At 39.5% G+C, this 26,897-nt stretch overlaps 1 protein-coding gene across 6 annotated transcripts in view; it reads left to right on the top strand.

The window, feature by feature from the left end:
- LOC126248748 (CLIP-associating protein 1-A) overlaps positions 1 to 26,897 on the top strand; it is a 275,249-nt gene that overhangs the window by 14,109 nt on the left and 234,243 nt on the right. For all 6 annotated transcript variants that reach the window (XM_049950080.1, XM_049950084.1, XM_049950085.1 and 3 more), the window contains exons 5-7: positions 6,749 to 6,920; positions 18,615 to 18,791; positions 19,055 to 19,131. In XM_049950080.1, coding sequence (XP_049806037.1) covers positions 6,749 to 6,920; positions 18,615 to 18,791; positions 19,055 to 19,131 — 426 coding nt within the window. The remainder of the gene's footprint in view (positions 1 to 6,748; positions 6,921 to 18,614; positions 18,792 to 19,054; positions 19,132 to 26,897) is intronic.

Here is a 26,897-nt window from a genome sequence, read left to right on the forward strand (position 1 = left end):
TGTGGGGTGAACATTTGCACATGCATGGGTCATTGGCTGCAGAGGCCAATCATTGATAGTGTTTGGTGCACTGTGTGTTCAGACACACTTGTAATCTGCCCAGCATTAAAGTCTGGTGGTAGTTCCACCACAGTTTGTCGTTTGTCCTGGTTTACCAGTTGCCCAGCCTACAAGGTTCAACATCTGTAATGAGGGGTGGCCACCTAACCCTACAATGTCTGGACATGGTTTCACCATTATTTCACCACATGTTGGAGACACTCACCAAAGCATTCATTGAACACCTGACAAGTTATGCAGTTTCCGAAATGCTCATGCCAAGCTTCCGGGCCATCTCAGTCTGCTCTTCAGCAAACTCGAATAGATAACGCGTCTTCGCCATTCTGCATATGGACAGCACGCTCACTGATACTACATGCACCATGTGTGTGTCTGACTAGCAGTCATTCCTCACCAGGTGATGCTGCTGTCACCTTGACCGGTTTATATCGATAGTAGGTTGGTAGTCGTAATGTTCTGGCTGATCAGTGTGTGTATACTGAGTAAAATGTCAAAACGCAAGAAGACAGAGACGACAAAATATAAGAATTGTATTATGTAGTGACTTGAGGAGGAGGACGAAGTGAAATTGATCACATATGACTACTAGTGACCACAACATTGAATCAGTACAAGAAGTGAGTGGTGGGGAAAGTAGATCCAATTTGTCTGAACAGAGTGATAAGGCTGCATACATTTCATCTTAATTTTATTTTGGAAAGGACCATGGTACAAGATGTGACATTCAAGTTCCTTGACAAAATTTGTGTACTCCAGCAAATAACATGTTCCTTGGTGTTGAGGAAGAGGGGACAGTTGATCTTGAGAAGTCATCAGGCTCCAGAGGTGTGCCTCAGGAAGAGACAAAACTACAAGGAAGTGATGCTTGTTTATTTTATTTATTTATTTATTTATTTATTGTTCCGTGGGACCAAATTAAGGAGAAATCTCCATGGTCATGGAACGAGTCAATACATGAAATTATAACACGATATTAGAAACAGATAAAATGAAATATAGAAAAAAAAACATATTCAGGTGACAAGTCATAAGTTTAAATGAAGACAATCAACAATGTAACACTGGAATTTGCTTAATTTTTTAGCTCTTCCAGGAGCTCCTCGACAGAATAGAAGGAGTGAGCCATGAGGAAACTCTTCAGTTTAGACTTAAAAGAGTTTGGGCTACTGCTAAGATTTTTGAGTTCTTGTGGTAGCTTATTGAAAATGGATGCAGCAGAATACTGCACTCCTTTCTGCACAAGAGTCAAGGAACTGCGTTCTACATGCAGATTTGATTTCTGCCTAGTATTAACTGAGTGAAAGCTGCTAACTCTTGGGAATAGGCTAATATTGCTAACAACAAACGACATTAAAGAAAATATATACTGTGAGGGCAATGTCAGAATTCCCAGATTTTTGAATAGGGGTCGACAAGAGGTTCTCGAACTTACACCACATATAGCTCGAACAGCCCGTTTTTGAGCCAAAAATACCCTTTTTGAATCAGAAGAATTACCCCAAAAAATAATACCATACGACATAAGCGTATGAAAATATGCGAAGTAGACTACTTTTCGTGTTGAAGTGTCACTTATTTCAGATACTGTTCTAATGGTAAATAAAGCAGCATTTAGTTTCTGAACAAGATCCTGAACATGGGCTTTCCACAACAGCTTACTATCTATCCGTACGCCTAGGAACTTGAACTGTTCCGTCTCGCTTATAACATGCCCATTCTGTCTGATTAAAATGTCAGTTCTTGTTGAATTGTGAGTTAGAAACTGTAGAAACTGAGTCTTACTGTGATTTAGCATCAAATTATTTTCCACAAGCCACGAACTTATTTCATGAACTAAATTATTTGTTACTGTTTCAATATTACGCACAAGATCCTTCACTATCAAGCTGGTGTCATCAGCAAACAGAAATATTTTTGAATCACCTGTAATACTAGAAGGCATATCATTTATATAAATAAGAAACAGCAGTGGCCCCAGCACCGACCCTTGGGGAACGCCCCACTTAACAGTGCCCCATTGGGACTGAACATCACTACCACTCTCAATATTGCGGAGAATTACCCTCTGCTTTCTGTTCTTAAAGTAAGAGGCGAACCAATTGTAAGCTACTCCCCTTACTCCATAATGGTCCAACTTCTGCAGTAATATTTTGTGGTCAACACAGTCAAAAGCCTTCGTTAAATCAAAGAAAACACCTAGCGTTCGCAACCTTTTATTTAATCCGTCGAAAACCTCACAGAGAAAAGAGAATATAGCATTTTCAGTTGTTAAACCATTTCTAAAACCAAACTGAACATTTGACAGCAAATTATGTGAATTTAAATGCTCCAGTAACCTTGTATATACAACCTTCTCGATAACTTTAGCAAACACCGATGGCATAGAAATAGGTCTAAAATTGTCAACATTATCAATGTCTCCCTTTTTATAAAGTGGCTTCACTACCGAGTATTTTAATCGATCAGGAAACCGACCACTCCTAAAGGAAAAGTTACAGATATGGCTAAGTACTGGGCTAACATACATAGAACAATACTTCAGTATTCTGCTAGATACCCCGTCATATCCATGAGAGTTCTTGGTCTTTAGTGATTTAATTATTAACTCAATCTCCCTCTTGTCAGTATCATGGAGGAGCATTTCAGGTAACAGTCTCGGAACACTTTTTTCTAAGAGCGCTATATGATTCCCTGTTGGAATTAGGTTTCTATTTAGTTCACCTGCTATATTCAGAAAGTGATTATTAAATACTGTACATATATGCGACTTATCAGTAACACGGACATTCCCACTACGCACTGATTCTATATCCTCGACCTGTCTCTGCAGACCAGCAACTTCCTTTACGACTGACCATATGGTTTTAATTTTATCCTGAGACTTAGCTATTCTGTCTGCATACCACATACTTTTTGCCTTCCTAATAACATTTTTAAGCACCTTACAATACTGTTTGTAATGGGCTGCTGCATTTAGATTTTGACTGTTTCTAACGTTTTGATATAATTGCCACTTTGTTCTACAAGATATTCTTATCCCTCTAGTCAGCCACCCAGGCTGCCTGTTTGTGCTAGTACCCTGTTTTAAACGTTGTAACGGAAAGCAACTTTCAAAGAGCAGGAGAAAGGTCTTTAGAAAAGCATTATATTTATCGTTTACTGTCTCAGCGCTATAAACATCTTGCCACTCTTGTTCCTTTATAAGGTTTACAAAGGTCTCTACAGCAACCGGATCAGCTTTCCTGAACAGCTGATGACTATATTTAACACGAGTTGCAGCATAAAAATCTTTTAAAGTTAAAATTTGCGCATCATGATCTGAAAGGCCATTCACCTTTTTTCTAACAGAATGCCCTTCTAGTAATGAGGAATGAACAAAAATGTTGTCTATGGTTGTTCTACTGTTCCCTTGCACTCTCGTTGGAAAGAATACGGTTTGCATAAGATTATATGAATTAAAGAGGTCTACCAGCATCCTCTTCCTTGCACAATCACTTATACAATTAATATTGAAGTCACCACATATAACTAACTTTTTGTATTTCCTATAAAGTGAACCAAGAACCTCCTCTAGCTTTAGCAAAAATGCTGTGAAATCGGAGTCTGGGGATCTATAAATAACAACAGTTACAAGTTTAACTCCGTTAAATTTAACCACACCTGCACAACATTCAAACACCTTTTCAGTACAGTACTTTGAAACATCAACTGACTCAAATGCGATGCCGTTTTTCACATACATGGCTACTCCCCCACACCGCAAAGAGCTCCTCGAAAAGCAGCCAGCCAACCTGTATCCTGGTAAAGGAAGCCTCTGAATTATCTCCTTATTTAAGAAGTGTTCAGATATACCAATAATTTCAGAGTCAACATCTATAAGCAGTTCACTAACTTTATCCCTAATACCTTGTATATTTTGATGAAATATACTAATTCCCTCATTACTCGGATACCTAAGCTTTGTCAAAAGTGATTCCCTTGTTAGAGAGACTTCCCTTAAGCAGGAATACCTATCAGCTGACTTCAATCTAAAAAAGGTGCAGCTCTAACACACACTACTGCAGGAATTTTCCCATGAGTGATCCCACCAACCCCACCTATGCTGTCACCTATAAGTTTTGCCAACCTCCCCTTCCCATACCTGTTGAGGTGCAGGCCGTGTCTAGTGAAACCCGTCCTGCTGATAGACTCCACCGACACCACTGAAATGTGACCCATGCTTTCTGTCATCAGCGCACCCCCAAGTCTCATGTTATTACGCCTGACGGCTGTATTAAGATGAGGCCGATCGTGACGCTGAAACAGTTCCACGAAATGCACATTCGTGTTGCCAGTCTGAGTGGCTATCTTTTCCAGGTCACCATCTATGTTATACTCCCCATCCCTACCAATACTATTACCAGCCCCACCCACAATCACTACCTGATCCTCTTTAGTAAAATCCCTACATAACCCCCCTATGTTAACAGTCACCTGAGCCAACCCTGCATTAGGCTTCACAATGCTGGTGACCTGGTACTCACTTCCCAGCACTTCCTGCAACTGCTGGCCTACACCTCTGCCATGTGAACTACCTAACAGCAGAACCTTCTTCTTCCTCTTCGACTTTGCAACTGTTCTAGGCACAGTAACTACTGAGGTCTGCTGCATACTTCCTACATCTACAGCTACTAGAGATTCCTCTCCACTAGACTCTGACAGTTGGTCATATCTATTGTAAACACCAATAGTAAAACTATCTGAAAATCTTCTTCTCCTAGCAGATCTCTTGCCAACAGCCAGCTCCCATTCCCCAACCCCCTTCTCCCTCCTCATCCTATCTAGCTCCTCCTGTGCGTTTTTCAACTGCACCTGAAGGGCACAGATCTTACGCTCCTGCTCCTCTATCAGTTTACTCTTGCTACATAACCTGCAGTTCCAGGAGAGGATCTCACCAGAATGCCCACTGGCTTCCCCACTGCATTCCCCCCAGTGAAAATACTTCGAACAAGTGTCACACCGCAATCCACTACTCACGAACCTACGGCAAAGCCCACACTTCTCACTCATGGTAAAATTTTACTTTTTCTAAATTGTAATTTAAGAGATGGGTGTCTGAAAAGCATGTCAAAGATATTTGTGTAACATTCTTCAAATCAATTCAGTAGAATGCTGTGTACAATCAAAAGGAAGAGTACAGTAAAAGAACATGTTTTGTCCACTTTTTCCAGAAATGAACTATGTATGCCACGACATGTAGGATGAGTGCTGCCGCCACATTCAACACATCCTAGCACATCCTAGATGTGTTCAATCACATCTAGTTGGGGGGGGGGGGGGGGGGGCAGCACATTGATTGGAGCTTGCAACTGTGTTCCTTAAACCACTCCATCACACTCCTGAACTTGTCATTTTGCACATTATTTTGTTGAAAAATGCCAGTGCCACCTGGAAACATGATCGTCATGAAGGGATGTACGTGGACTACAACCATTGTACGATTCTCTGTTGATCGACCAGTGTGATGATATGAATAGTCCATATTATATAACCTGTTTTAGATTATGCGTGCAGGGAAAGAACATACTAATGTCTCTTACTACAGGGAATATATGTGCTTTGTCCAGTGTTGTGCATTAAACTTTAGATTCCTTGTGGGTAGGCAAACAATGTTGAAGCAAGAAATAGATAGCTTTATCCCATAAGTGCTGTAAGCAAGAAAATTCTTTGCAACATGTTTTGTATGCTTATTACTTTTAATCACTCATGAAACTTGCTCTAGTGGCGCCACTTAGGTTACTGTATTCTTATGCACTCTAGTGAGGTATTTACAAACTTAGCATGCCTTTCCTATGGCAGTTAGAATTTCCAATGCCAATGCCAGAAACAAAAAAATTGTGATCGCCACCACCAAAACATTAATATTAAATATTCATTGACATGTTAAAGTGTAATAGAGGCATACAAAGACAGAAATTTTCAACCACTTTGTTGATTCACTTGTAAGTAGCAGAATGTGAAAATTGTGTCCACGTTGGTAGGTCATCCTTAGGCTGACTGGACAGAACATTCAGTACCTCTGTAAGAACTGTAATCCACAGAAGCAAAGACCCTAAACCTCTAATACATGGGACTAACAGGCATTTGAAGGGACAGTCTTAAGATTAGCTATTACCAGTTTGAAAAACATCACTTTATATCCAATAGTTCCAAAAGTGTTGTCTGTCGTTAAGTAAATATGTGTGGAAAATATTTGAAATGTGTCCTGAGAATTTAAATTCTGTAATCTATTATTGAGACATATATTTTATATATGTTGGCTGGCTCTGCAAAAAGCCTACAAGCTGCAGCTTACATTAAGTGTTATAGCTATAGTAGGTAGAGTTTACCAAAAAATGTAGTATGCTGTGAAATAATGACCTATCTAGCATTTGAGATGTCAATGCTTTAATACAAGTTTTTAATTGTGTATGGTTGGGAATGACTTTTGAGCTTATGATATGTATAGAAAAGTGTATGTGGTGTGGACGTAGCAAGTCTAAGTGACTTCACAATAATTATTCCAATATAATATTAAGTTATCATAATTTTTGGTAAGAATATGTGTATTGAAAAAGTATCAGAGCTAGAAAAAATGGTCATGGCATTAGTTTCAGATTAGTTGATATGTAAGGAATTAATAATAATATCGAGTATGTTGGTATTTCAGGAGACAACAAAGAAGTTGTAAGAGAGAAAGCTCAGCTTTTCCTTCTGAAACTTTTGGAGAGGGAAATTGCATCACCATATTACTTGTTTGAGAAGTTGACATCAGCATTTTCTCACAAAAATGCTAAAATCCGAGAAGAAGTGTTAATCTGTTTTCAGTCCGCACTAAGGGAGTAAGTGGAATTTTTTTTAAAAGTTTCATACATTGAATATAGTAAGTGCCCTTAGTTTCTTTACAAGTACACATGTAATGATGAGAAGTAACAATACTTGTAGTAAAACCCTAAAAGAGTACAAATCCATACTTTTTTGAAAGAAAATGTATGACGGGCATTCAGTAAGTAATGCCTCCCCCCCCCCCCCTTTTAATCCTTTAATATACCGTATTTACTTGAATCTAAGCTGCACCTGAAAAATGAGACTGGAAATCAAGGAAAAAAAAATTTCCCGAATCTAAGCCACATCCGAAATTTGAGACTCAAAATTCAAGGGGTGAGAAAAGTTTTAGACAGCACCTCCAAATCGAAACAAAGCTGGTCCATTGTAACATGAGACACAATTTAGGTCGAATGAATGAAGATGCTATAGTAGTTTGATTCGAGTTGTAAGCTTTGCAGTTAAGCTTTACCAGGTAGTCATTGCTATGCGTTAGGCGCTCTGTCCGTATTTATACGGGTACCCCCCTCTTTCATGTGCTTCGTCTGGTTTGAATTGATTGCTTATTTTGCTTTGATCTGATAAGTGCCATTTTGTTATAGGTGTTTATGTCACTCTAAGCTGAAAATGTGTTATTGTACTGTGTCATGCATTGTTTGTCGCATTCAGATAATGAGTGTTTACGACCTGTCGCTGCTCGCGGGTTGGCTTGCTTCTGTGCGCACTACCGCCACTTACAATTAAAAAAAAAAGAGAGTAGTTGTATCATTAGCGAAACAATGGCAAGAGAATGTTATTTGTTACTGGTGCTTTCTTTGATAATGATCAACAAGAACCAAGTAATAGACTGCGTATGATAGACGATGTTCTGAACGAGAGTTTAGGGAAAATTTTTCTCTGTTTGAAAATCTTTGCGGACGCCTCTTTATTACATTACATTCTGCGCAGAAATTAGAGTCATCTTAGATTTAAAAATCTAGTAAGTTGCCGTGCTTCATTTCTGACTGTATCACTATTCAGCATAAGAATAATACGAATATAAACATGACATGATATGTATATCCCTCTGCGTTTGCTGTTGTCTCCCTCTAGTTTCTTAGTTTATTAGACAGGTAGGATTTAAATGAGATAGCAGCAAACACGAAAGAATACAAGGCATAATGTTTACATTCATATTATTCTTATTGTGAAGAGAATACTGCATGTGATTCACGATTCATAAAAGTTCCTGTTATCAACCATCTCTTGTCACAGGTAAGAAAAAATTCAGAACGTAGAGTTGACCATATTTACATACATCCCAAACAGTCTTGCCAGTCGGATTTCCGTAGTACGTTTTCAGTGATGACTTCAAATGCAGTGTGTGTTATTGTTGTCTTCAGTCCACAGACTGGTTTGATGCAGCTCTCCACGCTTTTCTATCCTGTGCAATGCAGAGTAGCAACACTTATAAAATAAGAATGAAAATAACTTAGAAATTAAATGCTGAAATTTAAAAGAAAATTTTATTATGTTTGTAATACATCTTATACAAAATGTTTAAAATAACAGTCATGACTCTGAAGCACTCTCTCTCAATTCTTTGTTGCTCATTTCTTCATATAGAGCATCGTCCTCTATACCATTTAGTGCATTGGATATCGAACATTTTTTAAATGCTTGTTGCACAGTCTGATTTGGTACACACTTCCATGCATCATAAATCCATTGGCACACTTGCGACAAACTTGCGCATTTTACACGTCCTGTTGGTGTCAGTTGTCTATCGCTTTTCAAAAGCCAGTCTGTGTACATGCATTTAAGCTTGTCCTTAAATGGTTTATTCAAACGGGGGTCAAGTTGTTCCAGATTTGACGTCATCCTGCCTGGAATTGCTGCCAAGTCCGTTTTGCTTTCCTCTAATTTTCGTTTTACTGCAGGTGTTGTATGACCTGCGTACGCATCTAATATCAACAGACTGCGTAGACCAAGCATTGCGCCAGGAAGATGATTCCACACATGCCTAATCCATTCCAGTACCATGTCCTCCGAAAACCATCCAGTTTCGTTTGCTCGTACAATTACAGTTTTTGGAAACACCTCTGATTTCGGAAAGTCTTTTGCTTGAAAACTATGAATGGGGGTAATTTATGTCCATCTGCTGTGCAAGCTTGCATTACGGACATCTGTTGTTTTTTCACCCCTTGATGTAAGAACACTTATGTCTTTCTTTCCTTTGGCGTCAAACGTATAATTTGACGGCATGTCAAAATATATGGAAGTTTGGTCAGCAATTCCTATCTGGCCAAGAAGGTATTGCTTTTCTGTGTGCCGCCTAATTACGAAGTGCTGAAATTCCAAAAGTTTTTCTTCATAATTTTTCGGCAGCTTCTGTGCGACTGAAGTTCGCCTCCGAAGTGAGGCCCTGCTGGTGACTAGCCTTAAAATTTTCAATTTTTTGCTCTCTAGCAATTTCATGTGCCTTAATTTTTAAAATTTCGGCATTCACAGGCAGGATTTCTGACACTGTTCCTCAAATTCATTTAAAATCACTTCTAGTGCATTATATTGGCCACACATTGGCCCACTAAATGCTTTCCTGCTGGCATCGCCTGATGTTGCTCTCATCAGTCGCAGACCTGCAGCACGATTAGAACTTTCTTCTGCAAAAGAAATATTTGAAAGGCTGCTACATTTGAAGATAAAAAAAAAAAAAAAGTCATGTGACTTGGGCCTCCCGCCAGGTAGACAGTTCGCCTGGTGCAAGTCTTTCGATTTGACACCACTTTGGCGACTTGCGCGTCGATGGGTATGAGATGATGATGATGATGATGATGATGATGATGATGATTAGGACAACACAACACCCAGTCCCTGAGCGTAGAAAATCTCCGACCCAGCTGGGAATCTAACCCGGGCCCTTAGGATTGACATTCTGTTACGCTGACCACTCAGCTACCGGGGGCGGACCATTCGAAGATGAACAATACAGAATTTCTATTTACTTGATTGGATAATGTACGAAAATGCAGTGGTCGAAACTCGGGGCGGAGAAAAAAAAGCTCATCTTATACTTTTTTTTAGAGGCAAAGGTTTTGGCACCAGTATTTATCTTTGTGCCTGCAAAGCATGCCTGTGTAGCGCTAAATATATTCGACAGCAGAAGTTTGTTGTGGTGGCACCTACCAACCTTTTTCAGAACTTTTGCTTAATTTGTGCTCGATTCTAAGTTGCAGGCGGTTTTTTAAATTAGAAAAACTGGAAAAAAAGTGCAGTTTAGATTCAAGTAAATACGGTACATAGACAAATATCCTTATTGGTGCTCCACATCTGATGTTTGTTATATCTGCTGGTGAAGTTTCAAACCATTCTGGCAGATGGCAGAGCCATAGTACAGTGTCAAAATGCCATCTACATACGACTCACATTACAAGCTGTGTGGTGTTATTGAATTCTTGTGTGCAGAAAAAGAAACTGTGATGAACATCCATAAACGTATGTGTGCAGTGTATGGTGGTGGTGCAGTTGAAAGGAGTACAGTTAGACAATGGGTAAAGAAAGTTACAGCATTAGGAAATGCAGAAACGGAGCTCCATGATAAGCCACACTCTGGGCGTCCTGTAACAGCCACTGCTCCAGACATGCTGAATCATGCAGATGATTCAGCATGTTTGGATGTCATCATTCGTGCTGACAGGTGCATCACAACTCGACAGTTGGCTCTACATTTGTCGGTCAAGATTGGAAGTGCGTCTGCAATGATCGAGACTCTTGGATATTCAAAGAGGTGCTCACAATGGGTTCCATGAATGCTAACAGTGGACCACAAAATTCAAAGAACGGTCATTTCATTTGAATTGTTGGAGCGTTTTGAGACCAATGGAGAAGCCTTTCTGCCACGGATCATTACTGGGGACGAAAGCTCGATGCACCACTTTGTGTCAGAAACAGGAAGACAGCCCATGGAGTGGCATCATCCTCATTCACCACAAAAGAAGAAATTCAAGACAACAGCCTCTACCGGAAAAGTCGTGGCGACAGTCTTCTGGGATTGTGATGGCGTCATTCTCGTGGATGTGATGCCAAGAGGGTCAACCATGAATTCAGAGGCATATGTGAAGACTCTGAATAAAGTCAAGAACAGTTTCTGACATGTTCGATTCGATAAGAATCCAGCTGAAATCTTGCTCCAACACAATAATGCACGGCCACACACAAGTCTGAGAACCTGGGAACACATTGCCAAATTGGGTTGGACCTCATTGCCTCATCCGCACTACAGTCCAGACATGGCATCCTCGGACTACCATCTCTTTGGGCCGCTTAAATATTCTTTACAGGGATTGTACTTGAAGAAGTCATGCAGTGAAAACATGGCTACGCTTATAGGACAAGAGCTTTTACCAGCAGGGGATACATGCTCTTCCCCAAAGTTGGCGTACGACCATAGAACGTGATGGAGACAACGTAGAGAAATAGGACATGGACAAAGCATGATGATGTATATTGTCACCAAATTCTGACTCTTAACAATTAATATGTTCTGAGAAAAGAAAGAAAATGTGGGGCATTACTTATTGAACAACCCTTGTACATTTGGCAGATGTGGTTAAAATATGACGACATAGTTCAGTTACCCAAGGTTATCTCATTGAGATCCAAATAATGAAAATAATTCTAGCCAGCGAGCTTTTCCCAACAGAGCAGGAAAATTCTGCCTTGGCAGAAAATTATGCTCCAAAGATGTAGGTTATATCGTAAACTATTTTATGGGACAACGAGAAGAAGCAAGGAATAGTACTGGATGATTGATCCATTAGATTTTGACCCTGCTGCTATAGTAATTACATTTATTTCACTGATATTTTGCCTTTAAATCTTCTGGCCAACTTCTGAGTGAGCTGACTTGTTGGCTTACGCTGAAGATGACTGAAAGGCATTCTGAAGTATTATTGTAAGAAATGAGTTCCTATGGCTGCTTACCAAAAATCTTGCGCGTTAGTAAATGTGCAAGGAAAACATGAAGATGCATGCTGGACTATTGAGTTGTAAGCAACTGTACACCACTTGCTTCATAAGAATCAGAGTTAGTGATTAATAAATGTGAACGCCACAAAGGGATTAGTCCTAGAGTCTGTTCTGACTGCTGCTCCATGTTAGGAGGAGGAACAATATATAATTGCTGGACATGTGACCACACTGTTGCCAATTCTTCCAGCTGTTATTGCCAGTAGCTGAATGCTGATGATGCCGATACTTTATCCAAGCAGATCCTCATTTGTCTTTATGCTGCTGAGTGGACCCACTGAGTAGGGTAGCGCAGTGGTTAGCACACTGAACACTGGATTTGAATTCGTGAGGATGACAGTACAAATCTATGTCCGGGCAGTGTGATTTTCCTAAATTGGTTGAGGAAAATGCTGAGATGATTCCTTCAAAATGACACAGCCGCTCTCCTTCCCCATCCTTCCCTAATCCGAGCTTGTGCTCCATGTCTAATGACCTCATTGTCGACGGGACGTTAAACACTCATCTTCTCCTCCTCCTCCTCCCCCTCCCCCTCATCCTCATGAATGGACCCCATTCCAGATGTGTCTGCCTCTGGAGGGGGGGGGGGAGAGAGAGAGAGAGAGAGAGAGAGAGAGAGAGAGAGAGAGAGAGAGAGAGAGAGAGAGAGAGAAAGAATTGAAATCTCAGGTGGTACCGGGAATTGAACGCAGGCCCTTAAGCACTGAAGGCGGCAGCCTTAAATCATTCGGCTGCGGAGGCAATGTAGAAATTAATGTAATCATTTTTATTATTTATGGAACATGCATTCTCTTTGAGATAGTATGCATTGAAATCAGTGCAAATGTGCCAGTTTTTTTTCGTTGTGTTCATTGTCCGCATGATGTGGGAAAAGGAAGCTTCAGGCATTCCATAAGCTCATATGTACTAGCTCTTACACATCATCATCAAATGTGTGACACCTATTTCTTCCTTTGAGGTATCACACCTACAGTTGCTACTTGAAGCTTGATCAGGTTAATGTACAGAATGTGGTAGACATTTGAAACAAGAGACCACTAGTTGCTTGCATTGTTAATTAGAATGTGAATGGCCGTGTGTTGTTGCTGTAACAACAGTACACAAATACGCTACAAACTGTGACATTTCGATCTGATTGCAGGCTTCAAATGATTTTCAAGTATATTACAGTTTGACTCTTTAAGTTATCTATACATACATCAGGCATTAGATGTTCCGTAATTACCGCATTCCCTTAATGGGAAGAGTTCTGTATCTATATCATCTACGCCTACATATATACTCGGCAAACCACCTTAAGGTGCGTCACAGAGGGTACCCTGTACCACTTCTAGTTATTTTCTTTTTCTGCTTCACTCGCAAATAGAGCGAGAGCAAAATGACTGTCTGTATGCCTTCATATGAGCCCCAATCATTCTAATCTTATCTTCATGGTCTTTAGGTGAAATGTACGTTTGTGGCAATAGAATTGCTCTCCTGTCAGCCTCAGATGCCAGTTTTCTAAATTTTTTTCAGTAGCGTTCCTTGAAAAGAATGTCTACTTCCCTCCAAGGATTTCCGTTTCAGTTCCTGAAGGATCTCTGTTAACACACGCATGTTGTTCTAACATCCTGGTAACAAATCTAGCAACCCACCTCTGAGTTGCTTTGATGACTTCTTTTAATCTGACCTGCCCTGGACCCCGAATACTCAAAATAGTACTAAAGAATGGGTCACACTAGTGCCGTGTATTCTGTCTTCGTTACAGGTGAACCACACTATCGTAAAATTCTCCCGATAAACCGAAGTCGACCATTTGCCTTCCCTAATGCAGTCCTTACATGTTCATTCCATTTCGTACTGCTTTGCAACGTTACACATAGATATTTAACGTACATGACTGTGTCGAGCATCACGCTACTAATACTGTATTTGAATGTTATGGGTTTGTTTTTCATACTAATCTGCATTTACTTTCATTTTTCTACATTTAGAGCTACCTACCATTCATCACACCAGCTACAAATTTTGTCTAAGTCATCTTGCGTCCTGCTATTGTCTCTCAATGACACCACCTTCCCATACACCACAGCATTATCAGCAAACAGCCACAAACTGCTGCTTACCCTGTCCATAGGATCATTTATGTATATAGAAAATAACACTTCCCGGGGCACTTCTGACAATACCCATCTCTGACGAACACTCACCATTGAGGATAACATACTGGATTCTGTTACTCAAGAAGTCGTTGATCCACTCACATACCTGGGAACGTATTCCATATGCTTGTACTGTTGCTAACTGTCGGCATTGTGGCACTGTGTCAGATGCTTTCCAGAAATGTAGGAATATGAGGTCTGCCTGTTGCCCTTCATCCATGGTTCACTGGATCTCATGTGAGAAAAGGGCAAGCTGAATTTCGTATGAGCAATGCTTTTTAAAACCGTGCTGATCTGTGGACAGAAATTTTTCCCTATATTCAAACTGAGAATATGTTCAGGGAGTCTGCAGCAAACCAAAGTTAGGGATAATGATCCGTAATTTTGCAGGTCTGTTCTTTTACCCTTCTTGTATACAGAAGTCACTTGCACTTCTTATCAGTCACTTGGGACTTAGCGCTGGGTGAGAGATTCACGATAAATGGAAGCTAGGTAAGGGGCCATTGCTTTAGGGTACTCTTTGTAACACCAAAATTGGGATCCCATCAAGACCTAGCGACTTATTTGCTTTCAATTCTCATGTGTTTCTATACACGAGTGATGCTGGTTTCTTTGTCCTCCATATGGGACTCTGTATGTTTGTCAAACAATGGTATGGTTGTATGATCCTCCTATGTGAACAATTTCTTAAATGAGAAATTCTAAATTTGGCTTTACTTTTACTATCATCTACCATCACACCAAACTGGCCAACGAGTTACTCGATAGAAGCCTTAGACCCACTTAGCAATTTTACATTGAGCCAGAATTTTCTTGAGTTCTCGCAGGATCTATTGCTAAGGTGTGATGGTATAGTTGCTGTAAGCTTCACGCATTAATTTCTTTCAACTTTTGCCTCTTGTCATTTGTGCATTTTCTTGTGAACCGAGAGTGCAACAGCATTTGCTTCCTCAGCATTTTTTGAATTTCATTGTTAAATTGTGGTCAGTCTTTTTTGCCCACTTACTCAGCACACACTTCTTCAGAGTATGCTTTTCGGTCCATTTAAACATCCTCCCATAATTTCTCTACATCCATCGCACTGGAACAAAATTATGTCAATTCATTGTCTAAGTAGGATGCTAACAACTGTGTATCTGCTCTTTCTAGCAAAGATACTGTTGTAGTCTTCTTTATGGAGCTATTAACTTTAGTAACCCAAGTCTCCATAATGACGTTTTCACTATTCCCTACCTCTGTACTGTCAATTAGGATAGGCCTGTTTGTAGCTACGAGATCCAATATTGAAAAAGCTGCTCAAGATATGTTTTCAGAAAACATTCAAAAGAACTTCTCAGGCCTCTCTGTCTGAACCACCCCCCCCCCCCCCCCCCCCCCCCGTAATAAATCCATAGACATCCTACTCTATACTTGGTAGGTTAAAGTCACCTCCAACTAATATTACATGCTATGTGTATATCCTCACTACTGACCGTAGACTTTCTGTTATTGGCTCTAAAACCATCACAGCGGAATCGGGTGGCCAGTAAAAACATCCAACAATAAACTTGATTTCACCTAGACCTGTGTGTAGCAACGAGGTCTAAAATAATTCCATTGTGTGTTGGCTGTTGAAAAAACTGCTCAAGACAGTTTTAAGGAAACGCGTCCAAAAGGCTTTACAAGACTGACTGACTGTACCCCCTTGTAATGAATCCATAAACATCCCAGTCTACGCTTGGTAGGTTAAAGTCGCCTCCAACTAGTATTACTTGTATGTATTTCCTCACTACTGATCATAGAATTTCTGCCATTGACTCTAAAACAATCACAGTGGAATTGAATGGCCTGTAAAAACATCCAAAAATTAACTTGATTTCACCTAGCCTTGTTATATACGACCACGGAACTTCAGTGCCACACTGAGACAATGTTTTAGTCAATTGCAATGAACACACCCCCTCCTGTAGCATCTAATCTATCTTTTTGATATACGAGGGCTATCCACAAAGTACATTACATTTTGGAATTAAAAATAAATAAAGTATTGGAAATTTTTTTTATTATATTCAGATGAAAGCCACACTTAAATACTACTTTTCTACATAGTTGCCATTTAAATTAAGGCACTTATGGTAGCGATGGACGAGCTTGGAAATTCCTTCGGCGTAAAATTCGGCCGCCTGCGCCTTCAACCACGTGGTTACCTCTTCTTGAAGCTGTGCGTCGTCGTCAAAACGCTGCATAGCCAACCACTTCTTCATTGCTGGGAATAAGTGGAAGTCGCTCGGTGCCAGGTCGGGACTGTACGGCGGATGAGGAAACAACTCCCACTTAAAAGATTTGAGAACTTCACGAGTGGCATTTGCCGTGTGGGCCCGGGTGTTGTCGTGAATCAGCAAGATATTTGAGCCCAACTTTCCCCTGCGCTTGTTTTGTATTGCTCTTCTGATGTAGTGCAGAGTTTGGCAGTACCTTTGAGAGTTTATTGTAGTGCCTCTTTCCAGGAAATCCACAAAAATCACACCTTTTCTGTCCCAAAAGAGGTAACCACGTTGTTGAAGGCGCAGGCAGCCGAATTTTACGACGAATGAATTTCGAAGCTCGTCCATTGCTACGATAAGTGCCTTAATTTAAATGGCAGCTATGTAGAAAAGTAGTATTTAAGTGTGGCTTTCATCTTTATATAATAAAAAAAATTTCCAGTACTTTATTTTTAATTCCAAAACGTAATGTACTTTGTGGATATCCCTCGTACGTTCCATGAATCACTAACTATCTCAGAGATTCATCCTTGGGGTTTCAGTCATCTCTAAGTGCCGAGAATAATTTGAGCGTGAGTAGTTTCCTGCAGGGTAGTAAATTTGGAAACTTTGTTACAAATGCTTTGAGAATTCTCTAATAAAATTTTGATAGTGGAAGTGTCTTCACTCTTAACACAGTCTGATTTAGCTATCCGAGTCGTCTGGTGAGTGTTAATCCGAGAACCTCGACCTTCTGCCTAGCCTAGAAAACCTCCATGTGCACCTGAGTAGCTGCTTCCTATGTGAAGACTAAACTATTTGTCTAGGGAAAGTTTCAGCTATTAAGCAGCTCTCAGAAAAATATTGAAGCAGTTTCTTTAGTCTAATGTGCAGATTTTTTTGAAAAAATTGCATCAGTGCACAAGTTTCTTTCCATTAAGTTACAGTTATTTGAAACTTTACTACCAAATATGAGTTTCACATCAATCAGTCCATTGCAGTGATTCATTTGTAACTTGTAGCAGAATCTTATTGCAATAATTTGATTTATTGGGACCAAAAATGTATTATTATGCCAATACAAGACTGAAATAATCACTTTGCGTGATAGCTATATCATGTGAAGGAATTCATCTGTCTGGTGTATAAAATCATAATCAGCAATTTCCCTACGAAGTGAATGTTTGATTTAATGACCATTTGTCATGGTTGTGGGCTGTAGTATCAACTGGATTAATTGACACTGACATTTCTAATGTGTAGGATATAATATGGAAGGAAAGAAGACACCACATTTGGTGTGAAAGGTTAGACTTGCTGTTGGAACTAAAACTAGAGCAAAACTTATCAGATGAATTCGCAGTTGTGAATAATGACCACAATCGTCTGTAGAATGGAATGATAACAATGAAAATTTGTGCAGGACCATGACTCGAACCCAGATTTCCCACTTATTGCAAGCAGTCACCTTACCATTTGGCTATCCATACACGACTCACAACCAGACTCAACCTGGATGTGCGAGTGCAGATCATAGACGTATGGTTGATGACATGTGGAAGTTTGAGTCTGGCTTTGAGTAATGTATGGATAGCCAAATTGTAAGGTGACCACTTGTGATAAGCGGGAAATCCGGGTTCGAGTCCCAGTCCTGCACAAATTTTCGTTGTCATAATTCCATTCTATAGCTGATGATGGTCATTATTCACAATTATGAATTCATCTGATGTGTTTAGTAACGGCTGTCGTCGTTGCAGTGCATCATCATCGAAATAACACTGGCACTGCAAAATCGTAGAGGCAAAACTGTTCACTATCCGTGCCAATGGATACTAAAAACTTGATATCTATGGTCGATTGGGACTCGCTTCATTTGTGGTGTCTGCAATTGTTATTTTCTTCAGAATAGAAATTATGTAGATTAAGAAGATCAAAATGTTGAAGTAATTTGCAATCTAGCAAGTGATTTCTAAAAATTTAAACTTGTTCATAAACTGGACAGAAATGTGTGAAACCTACAGGTAGATGAAATCAGTTAACAAATTTCACGGATGATACCAAGCTGTGAGTGAACTAACTAATTATAGGTGCTGTCAACAACTGATGTAAACTGAATTTGATTGTTTTCAGATGCTGAATGTTAATAGAAAATCACATCCATCTATGTAATTTTTTTAATTTCCAATATCCAAATTACAGTTAGCCATCTTAACTGCAAAGTGTAACTAATTTCCATTTTTGAAGAATTTATGTTGAAGTGGAGGTTATTTACAGTTGTGTGAAATAAATATGTTGTACAATATATAATTCTTCTGGGTGATTGTTGCTTCTTGTTTCCAAGGCATGGACCTTCAAACCTTGGCTTGTCGAAACATGTTCCAAGCATTTTGAAACTTCTGCACGATCCACTTCCATCCGTGAGAGATGCAGCTTTTAATACATTGACTGAAATATATCGACATGTAGGGGAAAAATTTCGACAAGATATCCAACGTCGCTGTAGTGCCAAAGATACGAAGTAAGTTTTTATTCTGTTGACTATGTGTACATTGTTTCCAATTCCTAAATACAGCTGATTAGACATTGAATACTCTGTACGTGTGAAGTCCAGGATAATAAATTATATTTCTGAAAAGGTTTAAATTGTGTTGTAGTCAATGTATGTATTATTATTGTGAATCACATAAATTTGAGTTTTTTTGGTGTAGTTAAAAAAATACCTGCAGAATTGTTGTTTATGTATTAACACTACTACATGTACGTTTTTTTTTTTTTTTTTAGGATTGCAACCCTTTTTTCGAAGTTTGACGAAATAAAAAATGAAGGTGGATTGCTTGCCTCAGCCTGTGGAGCAGAAGGTAAGATTATAATACTTAATTTTAAGTATGTCTCACACTTACTTTTTCCAGAATTTAAACTCTTCCGGGGTTGGTGGTGGAGGGGGAGAGAATAGTCTGTTGTTTTTGGTGCAGTGAATTGGTCTTGTCTTAAGTAGATGTATTAACTCCTAATGCCGGCTGCTGTGGCCGAGTGGTTCTAGGCGCTTCAGTGTGGAACCGCGCTGCTGCAACGGTCACAGGTTCAAATCCTGCCACGGGCATGGATGTGTGTGATGTCCTTTGGTTAGTTAGGTTTAAGTAGTTCTAAGTCTGGGGGACTGATGACCTCAGATGTTAAGTCCCATAGTGCTCAGAGCCATTTGAACTATTTTATTAACTCCTACTTTGCAAATAGCTTGTTGGGTCTCAAGGCATACTGTGTTAATTTAACATGAATTGTTTGAATAGCCTTACATATTTCCAAGATATCAAATGACTTGTCCATACCCTTAATACTCTTCTGGTGGTGCTGCAAGGCATAGAGCGGTAATTAAAGTTCTTGGACAGTCTCTTGATTAGTTGTAGCATTCCCAGTTATGGCATGGGAACTTGAAATAAATACATTTGCCTCTGTGGTGGTCCACACTTTATTTTGTAATTATACAAGAACAGCCCTTGACTGGTTGCAGAATAACGCTAATTGAAAACAGGAATTTTTTGGTAAACCAAAATTCTTGTTCATTAATGTTAAGGGTAGAACCAAGCTGACCACATCCATTGTTGAAGTTCATTGTCAAGCTAACCTTAAACATTGCCAAGCAATACCAAATAGAAGTTGAAGCACAGTACTGGCAGTGCTCCTTAGCTTGTGGCTCTTTAATACACCACTCTGTGAGCACCAGTGATTTTGTTGCGCGTTGGATTTCTTGGTGCCCTTCCAACCTCTTCTGTGCCCATTTTGGTGTCTAGCTGAGGTATTAAAATAGTATGGGTACACACACTGTAGGCAGTTGCACCCCATGTTATAAAACCAGCTCTTAAAAGCGATGTGAGGAACGACAATAAATGGTGTTGTTTGGTGTTAACATGGGTACTATAGTATAAGGATTTGCTAGTCAATGTTGCCTAGGTGTATAATTTATTGGTGAATACATCATGTTGCCAATGTGTATCTGTGCATGATTATGTAACAGCACAATTCCAGTGTATTCTGATATGGTTGATAGTTTGGAAGAGTCAATGTGGAGAGTAGTGTGAACAGTGTAATACTTAGCACAATCCCCTGTCCTGTCATCTCTGGGTGTTGTGGCGCGCACGTGCGCACACACACACACACACACACACACACACACACACACACAATTATTCACTCACTATGAATGGGGGGGGGGGGGGGGGGTTATCTCATTTCCTCCTACTCCAACACCTAAGGGACTAACCAGCTTTGTGCAGGCTCATGATGTTGATGTGACCCTTCTCAATCACATCCAGGTGCTCAGACTACATACTGACATTTCTCTAAGGCATTATTGCACTTTCCAAATTACTATCTTAGCAGAAGCAGGGACTGCAGAGATTCACATTAATATTTTGCTTGGAGCACACCTGCTCTGGAGGAGGCTGGTGGTAAGAGGGATGAAAGTACAGCATTTTGACACCGAATGTTGAACTACCTCAAAAGTGATATTATTAACTTCTCAAGCACCCTGGACAAAGGTAGCTGGACAGCCGATTGTAAGCAAATTTTTCAAAAATCATAGTTCTGTAATAGTGAATGTTATATTTTTGTACAAAGTGTCAGGTGAAACGTTCAGAAATGGCCTCGTTACTCCTGGGGATATTATTGTAATTATAGATAGCAGACTTAACTCATTTTACTATTAAGACTTTATTCAGAAAGAAAACTTGTGTCAACTGCATTAAATTTTCCTCAGTGTGAAATGTTTTGAAACATTCGTACATACACAGAACAAAACATTTCTTTTCGATACACTCCTCTGCCTGGCTCTTAATGATGCTGACACTTATTTTACAGAAGTGTCAGATGCAATTTGTTCCTGCTATGTGGTATTTTCTTGGCAAAAGTCTGCTAGTGACTTAGTGCCTGTTTTCTTGTCCTCTTATATGCTCTGAATGATACCCAACAAATAACTGAAAGGAGAATTCTTCCACCATTTGGATTGCTTGCTCTTTAAATGATAGAAAACAATCATTAGATGTGATTGGATCCACTGTGTGAATTTTATGTTCAAAACATTGTCTGCTTCTTTATGTCACTAAGTATCCTTGTGAGCACACATTTACTTCTGTTGTTGAAGCAGGGTTGCATTTTGAGAATATCAGAACATCACTTGTGTCCTTTCATTCCAGGCAGAGGAGATACTCCCTTCTCTCAGAAATGGTCCTTTTTAGAGTCTGAGCTTGACAACTGTAAATTGTGGAAGATCTTTCCTTTTAGTCATGCAAGTGCCTACTGCTTTTATCTTATATGCACATAGATAATCAAATACAGCAGGTGAAATATAATAGCAGTACATTTATGTGACTTAGTGTCTGTCATGGTACTACTCTAATAATTTATTAAAAAGTGCCATATAGCTGGCTCCTCTGCCCTTTTCCCTGCGGATGCCTCCATTGTAAGTACATACCCAGTCAAAAGATCACAAGCACTAAGCATTTTTATGCTGTACTTCTCTGTTGTGTGCTAGTCATTTACACTGAAAAATCAGTTTGTCATTTTAAACCACACATACTTTCATTAACTGTCAAATATCCTTAGGGAGTAAATGAAGAGGATGACATAAGAATTCAAATGACAAAAAATGAGCAAATTTTAAAATTATTATGAGAAATAATTTGTCATTGTTATTGAGTTGCAAGTTCAGCAAAATTGCTTTGAACTAACATGGCTTATCATCATTGCAGGAAAGGGATTATGCAGTGCAGATGTTTTGACCAGTAGTTACTTATTGTTGGCTTTTTCACAAGGTACATGTGAATTAGTTACCACGAAAAATGAGTAAATAATCTCAATTTTTGTCATAATCCACTTTACCCCATACACTGTTCACTCTCAACTTGTGTTATCTTCCTTGACTATTATTGGCCCATTGTATTGATTTGTCTGTTGTTTTTTATTTTTATTCTCTGGCATAGACAATGAGAAACAATCCATTGGTGTGTAAGTCAGGTGAAAACACGCGCCCACACTGCCCTTGTCTTTCACATGTTGTTTTGGGTGTTTTAAGCAGTAACCCCAGTGAAGGTGACGGCTCAAAATACTGTGCTTCTTCATTTACCTTTCATACAACCAATTTGTAGCATATTCCACATCTATAATAAAACTAAAAACTTTCTTTTAGGCTACACGATGTTGCAGACACTACTTTTTTAAAAGTAGTTGCTGACAAAGGGCATGAAATGGAATGTGAGCCATCAGTTTCTATGCTCATCTTGACGCAGACTCTGGCACCAACTGTTGTTGCCTGAGCCCTGCTCGTGTGCTATCCACAATTGCATTACAGTAATTTGTTTTGTTTTACCTGAATATTCATTCTTTCTCAAATTCCTATGGCTGTAGTATCCAACCTAGCTGTTACACTTATTTCAATAACATTCTCTGTAGCTTGTCTGTAGTGTATCACTATGGTGATCATATTGTCGCAGAAGCAGCTGAGTAGCCCCGTGGTGTAGTGGTTATGATACTAAACTGTTGCATGGAGGGTCGTGAGTTCAAAACTCACCTGCACTGTACAATTTTAATTTCTATATTCGGTTCGAGTATATTCTAGAAGTATCTTCAAATGTCAAGAATCATTGTACTGGAATGTTCTGTAGCTGTGTATATATTTTATGTGTTCTGGCCGAAGTCAGTTCGCTCCGCACTCTTGTATGTGCAAGTGCTGAATAGACCTTCGTTAAGTGAAGTTAGCGTTCATCATCCATCTAATTACACCTTCTTCTACATCACATTATTCTGGTGGAGACTCTGGTTATTGGAACTTGTGATAGTGCACATTATCGACAACACAGTGGCTCCCATCAGGCCACGACAGAGCCACCATTTATGTGGCGAGAAACCTGAGTTCGAGCCATATTCAACAGACCGCAATGTATCGGAGACAGAAGAAGACGACATTATGATGACAGCAACTGTGTGCCACCACATGAGACATCCTTCCGGGTTCTCTGGTGATGATGGCTAAGATCCAAACAAGTGGCTGAAGGTTTATGAGCATATAGTCATATTTAACAAATGGGATGACACCGTGTGTTTTGCTAACGTATTTTTCTACTTGGAGGGCACTGCCAAGCAATGGCATGAGAACGAGGATAAGTTCACAAGCTGGGAAGTATTCCAGGTGGAACTGCGCAATTATTTCGGCAACACACAATGACAGAAGTGGAAGGCTGAAGATAAATTAAAGTGCAGGTCACAACGTCCAGAAGAAACTACAGCATCCTGCATTCAAGATGTCTTGGAGCTGTGTAAAATGGTGGATCCTACAATGGAGGAGGAAGATAAGGTTGCACATTTCATGAAGGGTGTTGCTGAGGACATGTATCAAGCCCTAATCCTGAAGGAGATTTCGACAGCAGACGACTTCATAAAGTGGTTCCAGTATATCAAGACAATGAATCCAAAAAGAATTACACACAAAAAGTTTGAACGGCTTCCAAACGTCGTATCGATGTCTGTGATGGAGAAAGCAACTGATTTCACAAGTGTTTTTCGCCAGATAGTGAGAGAGGAAGTTCAGAAGGCACTTGGATTGTATGGCGAGGAAAAAACCAAGATGCTTCAAGAGGTCATAAGGGAGGAAGTGGAACAGACATTGAACCCAATTTCTTGTCCTTCATTTCCCTTTAAAACGATGAAAAAGTATAGATACAGGTGGAGTTATGTTCCTACAATTCCACATGAGAAACCTGTTTGGGCACCAAGGAAGACTGACATCCAGAGGATCCAGGATAACCAACCAGTATGTTTCCACTGTGGATGTCCGGGACATGTGGTGCACTATTGTCAAGAAAGGCGGTATCGCCACTATATAGATAGAAGGTGTAATTATATCTTATGAATACAGTAGATGGCACATTTATCAGGAGAGAAGAAAAATTTTCAAGGAGATAACATAAATAGTCCTTTGCAGCAAAAATGTTCGTATAAACATATGCTGTATATTTAATGGTTCCTGAGGTAAATGCTTGAAAATTTTTATCATCATCATCAAACAATTTTCTTATGTTTATTACTATTTCATATCAGATACTTTCTGTTTATCAGTGAGATGCTTTGTGCGAGATAAAGTGTTAGGTTGCATCATTATAACTACTACCCTCATAAAGGTGCATAGTGAAGCAGCGAGACGAGTGTTGTGACGTGTACTGAGAGTAGAAAAGTACACTGAAGGTGATAGTTGCTTTTTGTTCTTTTATTGTGAATTATTTAAAGTTGATCGTAAACTTTAAGCATACACACATTTGACAGGCTGTTTCCAAGACTGACAGTTCAAAATATAAATAATAAAAAAAGTTTGTAAACTGTAAATGTTAAAACAGTGCTCTTGAGTAAATTACTCAACAGAAATGTACTGGGTGATTAAGTGAGCAATTGTTTCTCGTTGTTCATTCCATCAAAATATCTAGTGAGAAGAATTCAAAATTTAACAAGTGTCTGCGTGAACGTCTGTGCTTCAAATGGCCATTCTTATCCCCTACCATAATATTGGCCTTTCCTTCTGAAACACTCAGCGGATGTGTTTGTTATTTTGCATTATGGACACTGTTTAATATGAAGTAGGAGATAAACTTCACTTGATTAACCACTACATCAGAATAATTCATATATGAGACAGATTTGCTGAAAGGGTTGCTCTAAAATAGGTGCCCAATGGGGTGAATTGGCCTATGTACAGGAAAATGACTTTTTGAACAATGTGCATGACTGGATGTGTCACATTATGTGTGTTCAGCTGCACTGCTGAGGCTTTCACACTTTGACTCAGCTTTACTGTGTGAATTGCTAAAGAATTGTTGTCAGTGGTCATATTAAGAAGTCCATATGATGACTTATTGCATGATGTGGATAAAAATTAAGGTATTTTCTCAGTTGCTTCCAATGTGAGTGCAGTGCAATGATAACTGGATGCTATTGGAGATGCCTCTATTCCAGGTATGCATCATCTGATAGTTGTCTTTTGCAGTCTTTAGAATGAAGATGTAAGACCATAACATTCTTGAATAGCTCAATAAATGAATTTTCTAAGCCAATCAGTGAAACTGTTGGTAGGATGTCGAAAGAAGTGGATGGAGAACACTGATTTTTATATTTTCAACAGATTAACGTGTCTATAAATGTGACTAGGCTGAGACACGGAAAGAACAACAAACATAGCATGCTTTTGTTGTCTATATTATTTGCCAGATTTCACCTTGACTGTGGTTTTGGTGAGTCACCCCTTTTAAGTTAGGTAACTCTTTTTTTCTGGTTCAATATTTGTAGAAGTTCTTTGTATTCCACAGTCATTGTCATTGTTGACCATTACCAACCAGCATACTTGCCCAGCTGTTCATAGGCATCAAAACCATTATGGATCTGAGCAAATATCAGTCATGCCAAACTATATGTGGCAGAAAGTAGTGTTGCACCCAAGAGTGGATCAGATCAGTTCCGTATCTACTAAAGATGACCATATCCTTTACATTTGGACAGACTAAAGGAAGTTACTTTTAAAGCCAGATTATTAAAGTTCTTATGCACAGTTGTTTTTCTTCACTTGTCTACATTTACTGATCAAAGCAAGGGCCTCTGGCAGGTGCTTTTGTGTCCTTGAAGTATGATTTCCTAATGAATTTTCTGTCTACAGTGCCGAAAATCTCCATGAATTGGGAGGTGGTATATTTATAGCACCAGACAAGAATCTTAAGTTAATTGAGCTAGAAATTGAGTCAGCATGTGAAGCAGGATACAAGTTGAAGTTTCCATTTGGACTCATTGGCAGAACTAAGAACTTCAAATAGAACTTCAGTTCGCTGGCACATATGTACCCAAGGTGTGCCATAATAATTGAAGAAAATTTTAGCCACTCCATGAAAGTTTTAGGGAGATTTATAAACCTGTATTACAAAGTTCTCAGGTCTGCAGCTTGATGATATCTCAAAAAAAAAGGTGCTGTTTACAAGAACACCACTTGCATCATCTTCTTGTATGAAGATGGCACTGTTTTGTCTCTGTGTACTTTGTGCTTGGGTGCTCTCCATTCCCTCCTAATACTGCTGCAAGGGTATACGTGGAAGACTGATGCCATTGCCAGCATGCTCAGTTACAGATCCTACCCTCTTTGTCATCTCAGCTGCACCAAGGCACTGGTAGCAGATACGCCAATCCCCAGTACCAACTATGTAAGGGTGACACAGAAGTCACCTTGACTGCCAAAAGATGGTGGAAGTGACAGGCACTGAAATGAGCTTCCACCCTACTGGAGTCGAGAACTTCTCACCAGAAAAGACAATGAGATCTTTCTTAAAAAATTATCTGGAACAGATGGTTTGAACATCTGTCTGCAGTGAAAATACACTGCCTGACAAAAAAAGGTGAAGCACCCAGAAGGAAAGAAGGAAAAGATCCAAGACTTCCCAGGTTGAGAGATTATGTGATCTTATTGTGGCAATTACAGATTACAAAATGGACTCAAACTTACAAAGAATTTCGCAGTAAGAGCCCACATATCAGCGTGGCGTTGCACCTAGTGTGATCTCAATGCATGCACTGATTTGGCATCTGTGGTGTAGGGAAACACTGG

Source organism: Schistocerca nitens, chromosome 3 (genome assembly GCF_023898315.1).
Source record: "Schistocerca nitens isolate TAMUIC-IGC-003100 chromosome 3, iqSchNite1.1, whole genome shotgun sequence".
NCBI lineage: Eukaryota > Metazoa > Arthropoda > Insecta > Orthoptera > Acrididae > Schistocerca > Schistocerca nitens.